This window comes from Bactrocera latifrons, unplaced genomic scaffold (assembly GCF_001853355.1).
Source record: "Bactrocera latifrons isolate USDA-ARS-PBARC rearing strain unplaced genomic scaffold, ASM185335v1 scaffold_17, whole genome shotgun sequence".
Taxonomy (NCBI): domain Eukaryota; kingdom Metazoa; phylum Arthropoda; class Insecta; order Diptera; family Tephritidae; genus Bactrocera; species Bactrocera latifrons.
Genome location: NW_017535185.1, coordinates 1912050 through 1932909, shown reverse-complemented (window position 1 = coordinate 1932909; position 20860 = coordinate 1912050). Strand labels below are relative to the sequence as shown.

Genomic DNA, 20860 nt, shown 5'->3' with positions numbered 1-20860 from the left:
TTTTTTGTAAATTTTTATAATTTTTTTTTGTCAATTTAATTAGTTGCTATTTAAGTGGCAAACGTTAGTTTTTTTTGGATCATCTTTAATACATATGCACATACATATTAGTACAAGTCAAGTGTGTATAGAGAAACTTACAATTAGAGAAAAATGTGTTCCAAATCAGCTATGGCGCCGTTTGTCCGCTTAACTGCTGTTTAGCGTTATTTTCATTTGATTTCCGCTTTTGTTGTTAACACTTTTATTAATTAAATTTAATTTTGTTAATTAATATTATTAAGTCTCTATGTATGCAGTTGCTGATTGCAGCTGATCGAGATATGTTGCTGGATTTTATCTAACGGTAATTGTTGTTGCCTATTTTGTAATATTATTTATATTATAGTTTTTCGTAAATTGTATGCAGTAGTAAATGTAAATGTGATACTTTTTTATTTTTCTGTTAAATTTAATTATTATCCTCGGTTCTTTTGTTCGGTATTTTATTGCAAATATGTACAAACATGCAAATAAACAAATATTACATTGTTAGTTTGCATTTGCACATCTCATTCCCTCTGTTTCAAACTATGTTTGTGTTGTGTATGTATATGTAAGAATATATATGTACATTAGGGTGGGTCAAAAACGAATTATTTTTTTTTTATATATTAGGATGTGTTAGAGGTGTCTAAAAACCTAACCTTCAAAGTACCAAGCAGAAAAAAAATCCGATTTTTTTTTGACCCACCCTAATATTTGAACATATTTTTTTAATGTATATCTATGTTAGAGGTTTCAAAGTACATATACTTCAAAGTAACAAGTGGAAAAAGTAAGATTTTTTTAACCACCCTAATATATGTATGTACATACATACATACATACATATGTACATACATATATTTTATATGTATATATATGTATGTGTTTGTAACATGTGCACTCGTTTGGCTTTGGCCTGTTTGTATTTGTTAATTAAATATTAGTCGAATGTGCAATTTAATTATGCAAATTTGAAAAAGGATTATTTTTATACATGCCATTTGAAATTCTTTTTTACAAACATACAGACAGTTTTTTCGAGCTTACTTTCTACTATTTTAAAACTAAACTTTAAACACTTACACACGAGTTTGTGCGCTTTAATTTCGCTAAACACCAAAAAAATTGCAACCCTATTTAGGCTGAGAAGTATGAATTTCGGTGTGAAAAGTAGCAAACCTGCAAATATTCGGAAATATTGTGTTGCAAGTGTGTGTGTTTACATTTAAATGTTATACATAGTATATACTAATGTATAACGGTACGGATTGTTAAATTTATGCATAATGTGTATTATTTGAATTACGCGACTGAAGACTAGTTTTGCACCTTATACAAAATAAGGAAGCACACACGCGCTCAAAAGCTGTCCAGCTGACGTTCAACTGTTTAACATACGTTGCTATACAAATCTACTTATGCTTACCACAATTGTATTAAGTATAATTATGTTATAATTACTTTATGATTAAGTACTAAGTAAATTTGATATATTGCATTATTATAAACGCGCAACATGTTGCACAGTGTATATAAACGTTTACTTGTTTTTCTCTTTCAACTGCATTCACTCAACGGCGTTTGGTATGAAATTACAAAAATTTTTACTACGTTACTGCTGCTCGCCCATTTGTGGGGGCCTCCTTCTTACGCTTCTCAAAGTAATTTTGTTTGTGCTACGTCAGACGCTGATCAAGCTGCCCGCTGCGCGTCAGCTGGCGCTGGCTCCTCTTAGGTGATGGAGTGTACTTTCGCCGACAGGCAATTGTGCACCACGAAGACCACCGGCTTGGGACAGCATTCCATATCTAGTTCCTGTAAGAAGTAATTTCAGAAATGTTTCAGCGTTTAGTTGTGCAAGTAATGAAGAATAAAATGTTAAGAATAGTCAGAATTTTGAAAATACCGTATAAATTCTTTTCTAATTTTCTTATTGTTTTATCTTTGAAGTTCTGGCTGAAAATTAAAAAAAAAAGAAAAGAAATCTGAAAAAAACTTTTCCAGTTATTTGATAGTCAGAAAAGGTTCTCGGGAGTTTTGGAACGTTCAGCCGCAAGGGAATCATAAATGGAGTACACTTTAGCTCGAAAACCGTAACAAAAATGCCTGTGAGATCGTAACCGTCAATGGCGACCGTTATCGCGCCATGATAGCCAACTATTTGATACCTGAAATTGAAACTCGTGACCTCGGTGGTATTTCGTTTCAACAAGGCGACGCCACTTTCTACACGTCGCGCCAATCAATGGATCTATTGAGAGAACACTTCGGTGAATAGATAATTTCACGTTTTGAGCCGATCGATTGATCGCGAAAATCGTGTAACATCACATCGTTTTTTTTCTGTGGGAATATGTCAAGTCTAAAGTCTATCTGGATAATCCCGCTTCGATTCAGGCCTTGAAGCATTGGCGTATCATTTGCCAATTAACAGTCGAAATGATCGAACGAGTCATCGAAAATTGGAGTCGAAGGATGGACCATCTGAGACATAGCCGCGGCAAACATTTTAAAGCGGTAGTCTTCAAAAAATAAATTCCAAAAAATATTATTATGTTAAATATTCTGTATTTTTTCATCAAAAAAGTGTGAACCTCGAGATGGATCACCCTTTATTTAACCACACAATTTCTGGAACACTTACACTTAGACCTCTTAAGTTCGGTAGCTCGAAGTGACTGGACTTAAAACAAGAAACGGTGTCATATACGGCGTTTAATATTTATGGATCTCTCTCCCAAACGTCGGCAGTTGCGATTTTCGTAATGGTCCGCAAACCGACCCCGACCTTCTCTTGATTAAAAGGATCCTTCGAAAGTTCAAATAATAAAAAACGATAAGCTTGACAAACCGTAAAGCAAAACACTCTAGTTGAATGGTACATCCAGCAATCATACCGCCGAAGCTACCTCTTAATATGGCTCGAACTGATTGCTTACTCCTTGAGAGTCAAACTCCTATTCTGGGCCTTAGATGAGCTCATTTAATACGCTGCCTGCCGTAGTTTTCAAATGAGCTCATATAGAGCCCAGATAGGAGTTTGAGCCTCAAGTAGGAGGCAAACAGCTCGAGTCAGAGTAAGATATAGCTTCGACAGCATGACTCAACTATTGAAAACATAGTGATTTGCAAGACTTACGAAGACCCATTTATGACAACAAAACAGTAGCAAGGTCAAAAATTCAGAAATAAGCCGCAAAACACACAAAACGTTTGATTTAATTAAGCCGAATTCGGTAGGAGATTAAGTAAATAAAAGAAAACAAAACAAAATTGAAATCCAAGCAATAAACACACATACTTTCAAGACATGAGGCATGAAGCACAAGGCATGAGTATGCGTTGGCAGAAATACGCTGCACAAAGGTGTACAAGGCAAGCGAAGGTTAAGCAGTATAAGGTGTTGGTGAAAAAATTAGTTTAATTACAGTTGACAACGTGCCACAAAATGTGGCGGTAGCAGCACTTGCCAAGTACTTCACACCTCGTACACCGCTGACTGAAGAAAAAGATAGCAATTGCAATTGATGTGCGGCGCCACAACGGCCGTTGGGGTGAAACGCCGACACGAAACGAAGTGAAGGCCGATTTAAAATTAATTGCAACGTTAGCAAAGGCGATCAAGTGAAGAGCCCTCTGGCTGCTACTTGCGAAGTGACTTAAGTGATGGAAGGCCGTCGTCTGCGAAGCGCTGCAGAGGCGAAGCGGTGTCGAAGCAAGAAGCCATTCATTGATTATGACATTGACGTGCACAAAGGTGGGCCAACGACCAGCCGGCAATGGAGCCAGAGAGCACACGCAGTCGGATCAGCATGTCAGACGCAACGGTCAAACGATATGTAGCGCGTGCTGATACGCAGACCTAGCAGACTGGGAACAACGCGATTGAGACTGTCGGCCGTGTTGCTGGTGGTGACAGTTGACAGCGCTGCTTACGGTTGGCGTCTGGGGTCGTTGGGCGCGGCGTGTGAAATTTTAATTGAAAACTTAATGCGTTTCACTTTGTTGCGCAATAAAAGACGGAAGGCGCGAAATGAAAAAAGGAAATATTATTAAGGTGAAGCGGCCGACACGGCTGGTGGCGCGCTATGCGAAATTCAGTCGCAGGAAATCAGATATAAATGAAATGAAAGTTATTTAATTTAATTAACTCGAATCACCGACTAACCGAGCACCAGCGGCAATTCGCAGCAAATGAAAGATAAACGGTAATTTCACTGTGAATATATACATAATTGCTTAATTACACAGCCGACGCGCCAAGCAAAAGTAGTGTCTTATGAATTTGGAAGCATTTTAATTATAATAATACTTACAATTTCGCCGTCATCGCCGAAATCCAAGTACAGCATGCGTATGCCGTCGTCCGCTGAGCCCTTCAATTTGTCGAACGGAAATTGCCACAACTGAGTTTTGGCCTGATTGGGCGGCACTACGACACCCGCCGCCGCCGCCGCCGAAAACCCGCTGCAGTCGTATAGGCAAAAGCCGCGATTCAAATGCACAACCAATTGACACTGTCTGCCTTGGTAGAGGCAGCGAAATGAGAACTCACGCTGATAGTTGACGGCGTTGTGTGAGCCCTGCACCAGTGCGCGCGCCCACGCAGCCATGTCGCGATGCGTCTCCGAGCGCAGCCAATAGACCAGCACGCCACGGGTGGTGCCGCAGCGCACGCAAAAGACCGTCGTCTGTTGACCCTGAAAAATAATTGAAAATTTTTCTCAAGTAACTGTTGTTACAAATTGGCGTAAATGCAATGAACGCTTAAGTCCCTTGACAACATCAAAGACTGCAAAAGCGAGGAAATATTTGTGTTTTAAAAAATATTTGAAATGTACTTAAGGCTTCAGAGAAAAAATAATTCACCGAACGGCGTATCATAAAAAAAAAAAAATCGAAAATCGCTGTTAGATAAAATAACTAATATATAAGGGTGGTATAACCGAAACTCAAATTTCGTGTCAATATGAGTATATGATAACTAATATATAACCATTTTATAACCAAAATAACCGGTTTATAACCAAAACTCATATTTTGATTCAATATGATTAGTTATATGATCACCAATACGTGACCATTTTATAAACAAAACTAAAGTTTTGATTCAATATGTGTAATAACCAATACATAACCATTTTATAACCAAAACTCAAATTTTGTTTCAATATGATTGGATATATGATAACCAATATATTACCAATTTATAACCAAAACTCACATTTTGATTCAATATCAGTAATAACCAATATATAACCATTTTATATACAAAACTCAAATATTGATTCAATATGACTGATAACAAATACATAACCATTTTATAACCAAAACTCAAATTTTGTTTCAATATGATTAGGTATATGATAACCAATACATAACCGTTTTATAACCAAAACTCACATTTTGATTCAATATGAGTGATAACCAATACATTAGCAATTTATAACCAAAACTCACATTTTGATTCAATATGTGTAATAACCAATACATAACCATTTTATAACCAAAACTCATATTTTGTTTCAATATGATTAGTTATATGATAACCAATACATAACCATTTTATAAACAAAACTAAAATTTTGTTTCAATATGATTAGATATATGATAACCAATTTATAACCAAAACTCACATTTTGATTCAATATGAGTAATAACCAATATATAACCATTATATAACCATTATATAAACTCACATTATGTTTGAATATGAGTGGTTTCGTTTTTCATTAGCCTATAAACTTATGAAAGTTATGTTACGTTATTTTGCATTTTAGGTTACAATCAGTGTGACAAGCTCCGTCAATTTTCCCTTGTCCGCTTGTATGCAATACCTGAAATAGTTCCGTAGTTTTTGAGATATCGCTCTGAAATATTCCATACGTACTTTTTTCCCCCAAGGAACTAGTCATTTGTCCGTATCAGACCACTTTAGCTCAAAACTGCCGTCAAACTGAGCGATTGGAATTAAGTGCTTGAAGGAGAACTCTTTTTTTTGTCAAGGTATAATATTTTCACGAATTTTGGGTGTGAATAATTACCGCAAGGAATGGTACAATCTCCGGAGAAATTGTTCAGATCAGACTAATATAGCGTATACTTGTCATACAATTTTATCGATCAAGCTCAAGTCCTTATATAGAAAAGTATTTTAAATGTGAAGGTATCTTCATGAAATTTGACTGAGATTATTGCTTGAAGTAACGGTTGAATCACCGAAGAAGGAATAGTTCTTTATTTGCTCTATATTTGCGAAGGATATTCTAGCTTCTGTCTGACCAAAGTCAACGTTTTTTTCTTGTTTTTAGTTTACAGAGAAAATGGTTGCGTAAGAGATCCAGTTTTGAACTGAAATCCACTTTATAGATTAGCGCATAAAATACCTTCAGTTCATACAGTGTAAAGCGAAACCCATAAAATTACGGCGGTAGTAATTTCTGTTCTATTCTGCGCTGCTATTTTTGTATTTTTGTGGTCTCCGTTTAAATCCTTTATACTCTGTTTGTTCACAGCATATGCTGTTTACCAGAATTTATCGCTTTCGAAAGATCTATTTGCGCACTAGCCACCGCTCAGAAAAAAATAAAATAAAATCAAAGGCGAAAAAGGAAACCGGGCAAAGCTCTCAACCAGTACAAGGGCATAAATTGCAACACTTACGTTCAAAGATGAATTATTGCCAGCGCCAGCCAGTCTTGTTGTTGCCAATGCAAAGCTCTCCAACGGACGTCCCCATGCCTCCACTGACCAAGGAGCGGACTCGTAAATCCTGTAAAAATAAACAAAAATAAAGAGAAGAAGCAATTAAAACAATGAAGGAAGACAAACTAATGTGAAATATAGTGTGATTTCAAGGGTGGTGTGGTAAACTGTGGCAGCCACCACAAAACGCGCTGAAAAAAATTCGTTGAAAGAAGCAAACTAATGAGTAAAATAAACAATGAAGCCGGAGTTTGGACATTCTGTGTGCGTGTGTATGTGTGTGTGTGGACATTGAAGTAAGTGTGTGTGAAGAAGTGTACACGCTAATGGCTGCTGGTGTAGAAGTTTTGTAACAATTTCAAAAATCTGCGGAAAATTTGTACGAAAAATAGTTTTAATAGAAGATAAATGTGAAAGCTGGCACAAAGGATTGGCCGCCGCACAAAAACCCATAACACTTGCAAGGAAGTGCCAGACCACAACGTGTTCCGGCAAACATACATAAACACACACATACATTAACACAGTTATACACATAGCCATGCCAGCACACAAGTGCACCGGATGCACAAAGCCAAGCAGTGCAAATACGCCCACATTGTGTTTGCGTTTGTGTATGTGTGCGTGATTATCGGCTACACAACGACGCTTGTAAAACTGCTAACAAACAAAGTATAAATAAAATAAATACATTATTTTCCGCCGATTTTTGGTCTATTACAACAAGAACAACTTGCATAGCCGCTCATAGCGCCGAAAAAGCAAACCGATTGTGCACACGAACAATGCTGCAAACTAATCGTTGCATATCGAAGTGACTACAGCGTATATGGAGCCCATTGACTGGGTTATGCCTTGCCATTTTTGTACTAGCTAAAAAATAACAAGAAAGAATGTAAAATTCGGTTGCACCGGAGCTATAATACGCTTCACAATTGAAAGATTTCAAGAAGAACTTGACTTTGATCGCACAGTTTGTACGACAGCTATATGATATAGTGGTCCGATCTAAAAACTTTCGGCAGATATTTTAGTGCTGTTTTGGACAATAATTTTTGCCAAATTTCGTGAAGATTTTTTGTCAAATAAAGAAGTTTTTCATACAAGAACTTCGTTTTGATCGTACAGTTTGTATGGCAGCTATATGATATAGTGGTCTGATCTGAAAAATTTGTTCGGATATTATACCGTTGCTTGAAATAATGATCTATGTTGAATTTTATGTAGATATCTTGTCAAGTGAGAAAGTTTTCCATACAAAATCTTTATTTCTATAGGTCAGCTTGTATGGCAGCTATATGTTAGAGGGGACCGATCTAAAAAATTTCTATGGTGGTTTTGCTACAGCTTTGAAAAGTAACCTATGTAAAAAAATTGGAAATATATCTTTTAAAATAGAAAAGTTTTCTATACAAGAACTTTTTTTTGATAACTCAGTTTGTATGAAAGCTGTATGCTATAGTGATCCCATCTCAAAAATTTCTACGGAGCTTGTAGCCTTGCCTTAAAAAATGGTCTATACGGAATTTTGTGAAGATATCTTGTCAAATAAAAAAGTTTTCCATACAAAAACTTCATTTCGATCATTCAGTTTGTACGGCAGCTATATGCTATAAATGTCCGATATCGGCGATTCCGGCAAGTAAGCAAATTTTGGAGAGAAAATAACGTGCGCCAAGTTTTAAACTACATGCCTTATAGGGTCTCCGTAGTTTCCGCATATTCCTGCATCTATGCATCTATAAGCTATGTATGCTATGTATAATATATGTGTGTGTGTGAGTAGATGTATGTTTGTATAAGTACTGCTGCTCGTTGGTATGCACTTTATTGCCCCACAAATTCGGCCGCCATCACTGCCGACCATTACAGCGCCAAAGGCAGGGCGCTCAAACTAAAGCTGTGCATTGTAAAACAAATAAAAATGCCACAACAACAATAACAAAACACAGCAAATATTGTTGCGCCACAATGCAAAACCAAAAGGAAATAGACAAAAAGAGAAGAAAAAAAAAACTAATTGAAGCATATTTTTTGCATGCCGCGGGTGGCTGGTGTGGAGTTGCGACCGATGTGTGAATTATTGCTCGGGCGTAAAGTGCGAGTGCCGATATTTCAACTTTGTTTGCTGCAGAATATTTGAAACTCCACGCAGTGCAGGCGATAGAGCAAGCAACTAGCAAATATGGTAGTAAACCCTCCTTATACACGTGAAAAAAAAAATAGATGCTATAGATGCTGGTGTCCCCACGATATGACTGGAAGAGTTATCGAAAGTGAGGCCAAGCGCAGCTATTCTAAAAGATGACTACTTCTCATGGACCTAGTAACTGAACTCCATCTGATATCGCAGAGAACCAAAATAGCTCTGTGTGTGGCTCATTGGCCTACCAGGCCAACCTAAGTATGATTTCCGCCCGCTTTTGAAAGCTAAAAAAATCTTTCCATTGCACTTGCCCACTTTTACGCGCGACGCCACTGTACTATTCGTTGCTTTGTTTTTACAAATTGTTTCTATTTTTGGGCTTTTGCCGTTCACTTGAAAATTTTGTGGCTTTTCGCTATTCACTTTATTTATTTATTTATTTGCAGCTTTGTATTCGTTTTTTTTATAACTCAATTGGTTTGTTTAGTTTGTTTTGCACTTTGATTTATTTATGTAATTGCATTGCGAATTTGTTCCAATCAGTATTTATACGCTTTTTTTTGCCACTCTGGCAACACTGGCTTTGTGCGCGCGTATTCTTTCATATTCTTGAATATTCCTGCATACATATGCGCTACAAATGTCCGACTAAAATTAAAGGTCCAGCGAAAAAATTTAAATATTTTAAAAGTTGGAGAATTTGCAGGACTTTACTAAGCTGATGAGGCGATCTCTCATAAAGTTATAGGGAAAAACTTAGTTCTGTTCGATTATATGGAAAAGTGGATGTAAAATATATAGTTTAGTGCCCAAAATTTCCTAAAACAGAATCTATAATAGCAGCCATATGGCAAAAAATCCACAAATCATCGAAAAACCCAACTATAGTATTGATATACTTATAGCTTGTATTTGTTCTTTTCTTGTACGCGTTCGGGTTGTAAATAGAAGCATTGAGCTCAATTTGGATTGCTGACTTCGCTAAATATAAGCATTAACCTCATGTTGGGTTGCTAACTTCCCTAAACATTTTTTTTCTACGCTTCGGGTAGTTAATATAGCAATTTGTAAACAACAGGATCATTGATCCAGGTAGGGTTGTTGACTCTGCTATATGTATAGAAAATGACCATTGAACTCAGTTTGGGTTGTTGGCCCCGCTATATGTAACAAAATTATTCTTGACCTCACTAACCTTCATTGAGCTCAGGTTGTGGACTTGGATAAAAGTAAAAAAATTATATTTAAATTGTAATGACAGCCGTATGGACAAAAAATTGCAGTTTCTACGAATGGATACACAGCTAGTTAGCGCTTTTTCCTTGTTTGCACCAAGTTCTAATTTATAGAGGTGATCAAGTCACTATGCTCATCACTGTCAACACTTTAATTTTCATAACCACAACGCACCCATTTCAAACCACACGAAAAATAGTCGTACAAAACTATGAGTACACATCGTATCACACTCATATACACATACATACAAAAGAAAAGAAAAAAAGTCATATCGAAAAATACCAACCGGCAATTTCCGTTTGCAATTTTGCAATTTGCCAAAATATTCTAAATTTCCGTAAGATAAACATACCGAAATACAGGTATGCAAATGCGCCTCTAACTGTGTCCGCTCGTTCACTCTCTCTCCCTTTCTTGGCGCCTTCACTCATTTCATTTTGGTTTACTAATTTCCTGCAAATGCCAAATACTCGAATGGCTTGGAATATCCACTGGCGGCTGACAAGCAACAGCTTGCTGACATGGACAGACTGACTGCATGCAGCATTCAAGCCACTCACACATGCATGCGCAAATGCTTGCAACGGCCCGAGCAACGACTGACTGCACTAGGAGATAGCTTTCTTTGGCTTTGTGAGTCGGACAAAGGACAGCGCGCTCATAGCCGGTTTCCACCTGCTTTTACAAGTGTGTGTGTGTATTACTTTTTAGCTGCAACTTGAAGCACACACTCGCACATACAAATAAACTGTCATTTGTCCATTATTGGCACGTGTATGAGTGTATGCAAATGTATTGCAGGACGCCCTTTGGTGTCAACTATATTGACAGATTCGAAGAATTCCAATATTTGAATGCACTATGTCATTTAATATCAGTTTACAGTTCATTTCAATTTTTATTTTTTCTATTCTTTCGACTTACTTTGAGTTCATCTGACACTAGCTAACTAGCTTTGCACATTTTACACCTTCATTCTAAAAGCAAAATAAATGAAATGCTGAAATGCTCGGGAATATGCTTGTGTAAGGCAAACAAATTCTGACTATAAATTTTTCTATGCAATTATAATATATACTTCTTAAGAGCCTTATTTTCAGGGTTTTCAAAAAGTGTCTCTCCAACTAGAAAAGTATCAAGCTACTTTATTATCCGACTTTTTTGAATGCCAGGTTTTAGCAGAATCGCTGGTAACTGCAAAGTCCATGAGCCTAACAGAACTGGCTCATATTGGAATAGGAAGGTATTGTACTTCCATTTTGAGTTCTAACACTGGACCCATCGACCTCGCGTGCGTTTAGTAAGTGTTGGTCGGCAACGAGTCGCTCCCGCGTATGCGAGATTCCGTAGATCTAGAGTAGAACATAGCAGGTCTGTTGAACTTTTGGCCCTTAGCAAGATTCATCTTTCTGAAATCGTAGGAGCTCTTACTGTGCATTGTTCAATAAGGCTAAAACTGTAACCGGAAACAAATAATCAAAGTTGTTTGGAAAAAGTGAAACTGTACATCCCTTGCAATTCTAATATTGTAACATATCGGCAGTCCTCCGTTGAACCAGGAGATATAGCCGAAAATAACATTAGCCGTCTCAACAAATTTGTGAGCGACTGAAAGTGCTTTGTCGCTTTTAAATGGTCTTAGGACTTATTATATAGGATTTTTTAGGTAGCACAACGGACTACCGTTCCAAAGAAGGACCGATTTCTCTTAGAAACGACCATTTAACCTTACTAATCCTTACTCTTATATATCTTTATGTTGTAATTGTCGAATACCAAACGGCTAGAGCCTAAAACTTTCCCGCAAGAATATAGATTACTTTCAAAACAACTAAAGATGGAAATATTATTTGATAATAATATTAATGTCTGCATTTTACAAATTTGTTCTGAAGATCATTAGACATTCACAAGCACTATTCTCTAAAAATATGTGGTATCAAACTTGTTAGTTTAGTTATTTCAGAAACGATCTTTTAAACTCGAGATCCTTCCACTAAAAGTAACCAAAGTAATATCTACAAAGAGAAAAAAGGCTTGTTATCTATACTAAAAGTGAAAAGAATTAGTCCTTAAATAGGGTTGTTGGCTTCGCTAAAGGTAAGCAAAGCTTCGGGTTGTTGTTTTTAAAGGTAAACAAAACGTACAATGAACTTTGGGACGCACATGAAGGTGAACAAAAGGTTTAATGACATTAAGTAGAGGTTTCGACTTCACTAAACGTAAACAAGTTGTTATTGGCTTCACGAAAGATTATTTACTTTCGGTGGTTGACGTCACAAAAGGGCCTTGACTTTAGGTAACCAATGATCTCGTGTTGTTGACTTCGTTAAAGCCAATGGACTTAGGTAAGGTTGTTGATCTCGATAAAAGGATTCAAAAACGGTCGACAGATCTTGAACGTACTTGTTCTAGACGACCTGTGTCCTCTTCAAGTGATGAAAATATTAAAATAATGAAATATATGGTACTTGAAAATCATCAGGCAAATGTTAGCGAGATGACAAGAGCGCTTGACGTGTTCCGGGAGTCCGTTTGAGTGATTTTGTTGGATATTTTGGGTATGAAACGCGTTCTTGATCGCCTCTTCCCGAAAAAGCTGAATTTTTTCAAAAAGACTATCGTAAATAGGTCTCTTTGGACACGCTTGATGGTGAGAATTCCGTTCCCATATTCATCGAGAGCATTATAACTGCCCATGTGAAGTATGTTTATAAGTTTGAAATGCAAACAAGTCAACAATCATCGGAATGATTTTTCCGCACGAGCCGAAACCAAATCAAGTTGAGCTCATTGTATTTTTCGAAATTCGTGGTTTCGTGCATCATTAAATCTTCCAGAGGGAGAGACGGTCAATATGGTGTATTATTCAGCTGTATTGAGTTGTTTGCGTGCGAATATCTGTCGAAAATGGCCGGAATTGTGAAAGAACAATTTATGGAATATTATTTTAGTGTACACCATCTCGTCGAGCCACTATTGTGATCTAATTTAAAGCCGAAACCGCAATGAATAACATCGCTCAATCACCATATTCATCAGATTGGTTTATTGTGATTTTTCCTTGTTCCCTAAACCGAAATTGCCGTTCCGTGGAACCCGTTTTTAGTCGATCAATGGGATAAAAGAAAAATTTCGCTGAAGGAGCTGAAGGCCTGAATTGATGAATAATTAAATATTTTGTACAAAATTTGTTCCAAACGTATAAGTTTTAGTGTCTCAACAAAGATGTCCTCTAGTGCTTATATAATATACTATTTTAGTACATATATACACCAGCGTAGGTATAGATTGGTATGTATGCCTGTCACAAGTCCATATTGCTGTCAAAAGGCAGCAGCTGTCAGCTTTATAGGTATGTATATGTGTTAGGTGACCACGTTCTGAACAATTTCGGATATAATTTGCGGAAATTGTGTTGCGTGGCACTTGACTTTTGCTCCGTCAGCTTGCATACACCCCCCCAGCGCACACTATACATGCTATATTCTCCTTCTTCTTCTCCTTTCGTTGCTATGCCGCCTTGCGCAATGCCAACAGACACTACTTCCGTTGCATTGTGCAGCTGCTACAACATTGTCATGATTGTTGTTATTATTTTTATATCCTTTGCCAGCAATGTTGCTACATTGCAATAATTGCACCGGAGACAAGCAAACAAACAAACAAACGAGCATACAAAAAGCGAAAAGCGAAGGAGCAACAATGGAAATATTTGCAGCAGAGTCACAGAAAATACACAAAGCAAGAATTTGCAGGAAATTGCAATCGTCGCAGCACCGGGCGTAAGGACAACGCGCGGAAACGGGAAATAAGTGAAGACACATATACACACAGCTCCACACCACACACGCCGCACATGAACGCCTGTTATCCACCTGCTCTACGCAAGTACACTGTTGTCTACACGCCGTAAAGCCAAACACTGGCGTGCAACAACATTCGCCTGACGCAGGAAGTGCACCTCCACGTAGACACCCACGGCTACCTTGGAACCACTGCTTAATCTACTTGAAGACTCAGCTAACTTAAGAACTTTTTAGTACATTCCAAGACTTTAATGCTCTTTATATTTCAAGCTTCGAAGCGCGTATTTTGAGTGTGTTACGCCAGAGTCGATCCTTCTAACGTTACAAAACGGTAAGCTCATTGCCATTTTAATCAAAAAATTTCCCCTACTTCCCACGTCCGCTTGTAGCTCAATCCAATTAAAACCCGTTGTACCACACAAATCCCATCAGTAATGTTTTGCTGAGTAACCCCACTTATAAATTATATCTGTACGTCGTCTCGCTCTCACATTTGGTTCGTAGCGGCGCGCTGTTTTCATAACCAGTTGACCGCTTGCTGTCCCAGCATATGAACCGTTTCACTCCCAGCTGCCCGCGGTCAGCACAGTTAAGTCAAAACTTGTAAGGAACAAAAGCTGCAAAAAAGGGTTACCAAGTCGTTTGTCATTGATTGATGATGTAATATTGCGCAATGTTGCCACAAAGTAAAAAATGTGCAAATGAAACATGGAAAACGTATCGAATAAAAAATGAAACAAATTCAAACAATAATAAATGAGCCCCATGAAAGGCGTGACGTGTGTGCGAAGAAGAGCTTGTAACCGAAGAAAAAAAAAAACCAGCAAAAAAGCAAAGCATCTCTACACAATAACAACAATGAAAACGAGTGTCCGGCAAATCGCTTGTGATTAACTGTGCACATAATGGCAAAGCTGTGTTGGCGTGGTCAGCGGAGGGCAGCGCTACGGATTTACATATTTCGCATAACAAATTGGAGTGGGAGCTTGGAGAGTTAATAAAAAGAAATAACCTAACCTATTAAACTTTTCACAAATAAAGAAGAGTTTCAATACAAGAACTTGAAATTGATCGGATCAGATTTCAGAGTGACTATATGCTATAGTGGCTCGATCTTAACAATTTCTTTGGAGTTAGTAGAAATCATTCGAATTCGATTCAAATTCGGTAAAAGTTTTCCATACAAGGGTTTGAGTTGGATAGGTTAATTTGTATAGCAGCTACATGCCACAGTGGCTCGATCTGAACAGTTTCTTTGCAGATTATACCGCTGCTTTAGTTAATTATTCCTGTCAAATATCGTGAAGCTATCCCATCAAATAAAAAAATTTTGCATACAAAACCTTTACTTTGATCGTTCAGTTTGTATGGCAGCCATATGCTTTACTTGTGCTTGTGCAAAAATTCAGAGCGATACTTCAAAAATTGAGGGACTATTTTCGGTGTATGCAGACAGATGAATGGATGAACAAATTGGCAACAGTGTCTAGATCGACTCAGGACATTATGCCAATCACTTATATATATAACATGTCAATTGAAAAGTTCACGGCCTGACACATAAATGACGCTACTAGAATTAAAACAAAATTTTTAGTTAGCCCGAACCTTCAAACAGCGCGCTTATACGGATCATTAGTTCGTAAATTGTTGGTTAGTCGAAAAAGTCTTTTCGTATTTTTTCAAAAGATGTCGTTGTAGTCGTACATCTCCAGTGCTACCAATCGCATTTTGTCATACCATACAGTGTTGGAAAGGGGAGATTTTACACTTCATTTAACCAAATAAAAGTTAAAATGGGGGAAGTTGAAAAAAAGTTATAGCTATTCCAAAATTAGTAAAAATAATGAAGAAAGTCCCTATATTTTGAAATATAGTATTTGCAGGAAAAAGGGAAGAATACCACACAGGCCACCAATGAAATTTGTGAAGTTTACGGAGACAATGCTGCATCAGTTTGTGTAGCACACAATGGTTCCTTCGCTTCCAATCTGGAAATTTTTATGCGAACGATACACCGGCTCTGGTCGACTTATCGTTGAAAGAGTCGATAAAATTATGGAAAATTTTGACCAAGACTATCACCTAAGCAGTCATGACATCGCTAAGGAACTTAACATTCATCATCAAACAGCTTTGAACTATTTAAAAACGGCTGGCTACAAAAAGAAGCTCGATGTTTGGCTACCACATGAATTGTTTGTGAAAAATTTAATGGTCCGAAGTAACATTTGCGATTCTTTGCTGAAACGAAATGAAATCGAACCATTTCTGAATCGAGAGGTAACAGGAGACGAAAAGTGGATCAAATACGACAACAATGTGCGAAAACGATCATGGTCAAAGCGTGGTGAAGCTCAACAAATGGTCGCAAAGCCAGTACTGATGTCTCGAAAGAACTGCTCCAACCTGGCACAACGGATGATTCTACATTTTACTGTCAACAACTGATGAGATTGACTCGGCAAAAAGTGGGAGAGCTTGGCTGGGTAGATTTTATGCATCCACCACATGGCCCTGATCTTGCACCATCGGACTAACGTTTGTTTCGGTCAATGCAGAACTCCCTTACTGGAGCAAAGTTGGCTTCAAAAGAAGTCTGTGCAATTTAGTTCAGTTTTTTGCCGAGAAACCAGAAAAGTTTTACACTGACGGAATAATGTCTCTAGCGGAAAAATAGGAAAAAGCGGTTGATCAAAATGGTTTTGGTTCATAAAAGTTGATTATAAATATGAAAAATATGTTGAAGTTTGACTATCCAATATACTTATCATTTTGGGTGAAGTAACACTTGTAAAAAATCAAAGTTATGTTGACAGCTTTTTTCGTTTATCGAGATGCGGTGCTCGCCGAATTCGTAAAAAGTGGCCGGTATTATTGTCTCATACTACATTTATGGCCTCACCGTCGTATACTGCTTTGATCCTTCGTGAGTTTTTTGCCAAATTTTCAACCAATAGCATGCCGAAACCAGCGTATTTGCCTGATTTTGCTCCCCGTGGCTTCTTGCTATTCAGCAAACTGGAATGATCGCTCTGGTTAAACCGTTTTGAGTCAATAAACGTGAAGCGCTATAAGTATTGATGGCTACTAAGGTGATTGACTTCAACAACTGTTTCGAGTATTGTAAAAAACGTTGCAATAAGTATATTGGGGTTAAAGTAGATAACTTTGAGGGCGATGGCATAAATTTTGAAGAATAAATTAAGATTTTTAAAATTATGAGCAAAGTCTTACTATTTTTTGCCCATACTAGTAAACAGTGTTTGAAAGGAAATACGTTAAGTAAAAAACAAAAAACGAGTTTTGCCAAGCAAATGTGTTTTACTGTGGGAAGGAGCGGACTTTTCAATTGACCTGTTATATATCTATCATTTCTGCGTAAATTAAACTCATAAAAATTTCTTGGAATATTTTGTCACAGTAAAATGCATTGTGAGCAAATGCGTTACGCATTATTCATGCAGATAATGGTGAGCATCATAAATTCAGTGACGGGGGCTCATATGCAGTTTTGGTACATAAATATTCCGAAATAATTGTGTGCTATTCGTCTTTAGAGTAAAGTGAAATGGCAAGAATATACATCCCCCCACACACACATACCCACACAACACAAGCCGAAAAATGCTAATGCGCGGATAAAGTCTATAAAATAGTAAATATATGCCGTGATTACAATAATCCATCACCCAATGTGCACCTCACACAATTGGCAAACACTTTGAGCTACTGTCATATATCTATTTACCGGGAACGTTACCTGTATGACAGAGAAACGCACCTGAAACACCACTCAGAAATTTACTTTTCTTTTGTATGTGAACGAACTCGAGAAGCATTTAAGTGAACACCTGGGCAGGCAGTTAAGTAGCGCTTGAGAAATTTGCGGTGGAACTGTGCGAGTATTTTTTTGCAAAATTCCACTGAAAAATGGAATCTCTTTTGCTTTATGAGATTGGGCCGCACCTTTGGCAAACACAGGGCAGCGGCGCGTATTATTAACTTTCATATGCAAATACAGATTTGCATATACATACGCATTACCACAAGTAAGTAAGTAAGTAAGTACAAAAAAGATAGACAATATTTACATGTCTCTTAGATTTTTGATGGTATAAGCGCTCATACTTCCTCACTGCTGCTGTCGACATGCTCAATATAAGTGAAGGCGCTGAAGTACCGCACTCGATGCGGCAATCTCGCAGATTACTTGAACTATGGTTGTATAAACACGTAATATATACAAACATATACACACACATGCAAGTATTAAAACCAAAAAATAAATATATACTCATATATATGCCACTTTGGCCTGCTGCTTCAGCAGTGCCGCGTCGTTATTGCCAAACCTGCCAATAATTCAGATAAAGTGTGCTAGCTCTACAAGTATGTGGCAAGGCGTTGAGCCCACCCGTCTGCTTAAGCAATCACTTACCTGAACTCACGTTCGGTGACGGCGACAAAAATCGGTTGCCATTTGTCGTTTTCATCGGAACTCTCCGAGCTGGAACGTCCGCTTGGCTGTGGCACAATACACACGTTCAACATTGCATGTAGCACATTTACAAGGTCAGCATACGAATGTTGCACGAAAAAACGTAGCAGCAAACCGGAAAAGAATTGTAAATAAAATGAATTCATTAAAAATGCAATATGAAGCGCAGCGAATGGTTGGAGAAAGGAAAGAAAGAAAGCACGGGCATTGCAATGGCAGTTAAAGTAAAAATTAAACGCTTCAATCTACTTGCGGCACAACACAGTCCGCCACACTCGCGTTGGTCACTTACCAAATCGCCTGCGCCGCCGCCGCCAATAGCGCTGGCGCTGCTGCCGCCACCACCACCGCCGCTGCCAGAGCTGCCACCGCCCACGCCGCCGCTGGTGCTGCCGCCACTCAAACGCCTGCTAAGCCAGCCAATGTGCTTCAGCTCGCCGATGACATTCATTAGCGCGCGATTGGCATCGGTGAGTGCGCGCTGTGTGCTGCCACACATCGCCGAGTGCAGCGCATTGAACCAGATCAGCGCTTCGGCTGAGTCGGTGGCGCGCAGGATGCACGAGTGCACGCCATCCGGCGAATGCAGTTCGATACAACGGTTCTCTGCAAATAGACAGAACAGAAAAAAACAACAACAAATAAGTAATAATTACTTAAGCAGTATATATATATGTATATGCGAGTGGAGAGCAGTAATGGAAGGCATTAATGAATGCATATGCGTAATCAGCGGCTCAGTAAATACTTTCACGCACATTACGTGCGGACTGTTGATTTCACGAGCATAATATAGCATACTTACATACATGCGGTATAATTTTAACTATGTAGGTAATTAAGGCAAATTGATATTATCGACTATTGAGTTGAAGCAATGGCACCATAATTCGAAAGCTTTCTAAAAGTATATATTCAGCAGCATTTTTGGCGAGAATTTGGCACGAGTTAAAGCTTAAGTCAGCGATACAATCTCCGAAGAAATTGTTCAAATCGGACAATTAAATCATATAGCTGCCATACACACCGAACGACCAAACACAAATCTTGTATGGAAAACTTTTTTTTTACGAGATATATTCACAAAATTTGGTCTGAACTATATTTTAAGACAACAGTACAATATCCGTAGAGTTTGTTGAGATCGTGCCACTATAGCATATAGCTTTCATACAAACTAAGATAAGATAAAATAATTTTACACCGATTAAAATATAAGAAGTGCACGTGTGAGCGATATTATAGCTTCAATTTAGAGAATTTAATGTTTTTCGTTGGTTTTTAGTGCTTCAAAGGTTGCTCATTCCTTTTTTACAACTTTGTGATTACCAACTCTCTGCGCTTCGTCCATTATTAAAATATAGAAATTATTGCCATCAGAAATTAATATATTCTCTAGTGTTCCCCTTTGCATTGTCGTAGTTCTTAGTATTTGCTAAGCCAAAGAAGACAGGTAAATAATAAAGACATCTACGTCATGAAATAATAAACCCAACGTCATTCATTTCTATGGTTATTTACTAGTTTATTAAACCACACTTCCTCATTTACTGGCAAAGTACTAAAGACAGTGCTTTCCACTTTCATACTTTTCGTGTCATGGTCAGTTGTTTTTGTTACCGCAATGGTGCATTGTTTATTCATTTCGAGCAGCTTACATTTTTAATAAAGTAATATTACGCGAAAAAGTGCCAGAATATTTTAATTTACGGAACTTAGCAGCGCGCCACCCGCATACGCTGTGGCGCACCTACCGCAGTCAGCATTAAAAATCATGTATACAACGAATCACTAAAGAAGGAGAGAAGCTCTGTTAAAAATATAGCTTGATATAGCGCAGCAAAAGTCTTGATTAAATTCCGTTGCTGAATAGAACGAACGACTGTCGGTATAAACGGAAATAGACGAAATGCGTTGACAGAGCGAGGAAGGAAGTTGGGCTTTTTTCGCCGTCAGCATTTATCACAAATGCAAATTTTTACATTGTTTTCTTATTATTATTTTTGATGAGACGGTGACTAACAACAAATTTCAAAATTTCAGCGCAGGGAAATCAGTAAAGCGTGCACATTTTGTTTCTGTTTTTCTTCACACCCGATCAATCTGCCTGCCCAAACAAAATTTGATAACGTTGATGGAGATAGGGAGCAGTAATGAAGCGCGTAATGAAGTAGAGAGGCGCGACGCTGCACAGTGGCCGACTTGGCTATGCTAGCTCAAGATCACACATGTTTTTAGCTGTTAAAATTTAGCAAAACTTTGCTTCCCACCGCTAGTTAATTATTAAATAAATAATGTCAAAAAAAGAAAATTCAGATTCTGACGAGAGCAATTAATTTCTTTGAAATTTTTTCAGATAACATAATTAAAAAAATTTAAAAAAGTCAATAAAACTCTAAATAAAATTAAAAAAAGTACACACAATATAATATA

The 20860-nt window shown here is 37.7% G+C and overlaps 1 protein-coding gene across 2 annotated transcripts in view; it reads right to left on the bottom strand.

Annotated features, from left to right (window-relative positions):
* The window catches only part of LOC108966818 (beta-1-syntrophin), a 126697-nt gene that overhangs the window by 855 nt on the left and 104982 nt on the right, over window positions 1-20860 (bottom strand). Inside the window, exons 6-10 of one of the 2 annotated variants that reach the window (XR_001993216.1) lie at window positions 18720-19033; window positions 18368-18453; window positions 6691-6799; window positions 4344-4727; window positions 142-1842 (exon numbers count right to left, since the gene is read on the bottom strand). Coding sequence is in view for 1 of the 2 variants with exons in the window: in XM_018929910.1 (XP_018785455.1) it covers window positions 1759-1842; window positions 4344-4727; window positions 6691-6799; window positions 18368-18453; window positions 18720-19033 (977 nt within the window). In the remaining variant the exon portion in view is untranslated. Of the gene's footprint in view, window positions 1-39; window positions 1843-4343; window positions 4728-6690; window positions 6800-18367; window positions 18454-18719; window positions 19034-20860 lie in introns of those variants that run through there. The other variant, XM_018929910.1, reaches the window with a different exon arrangement.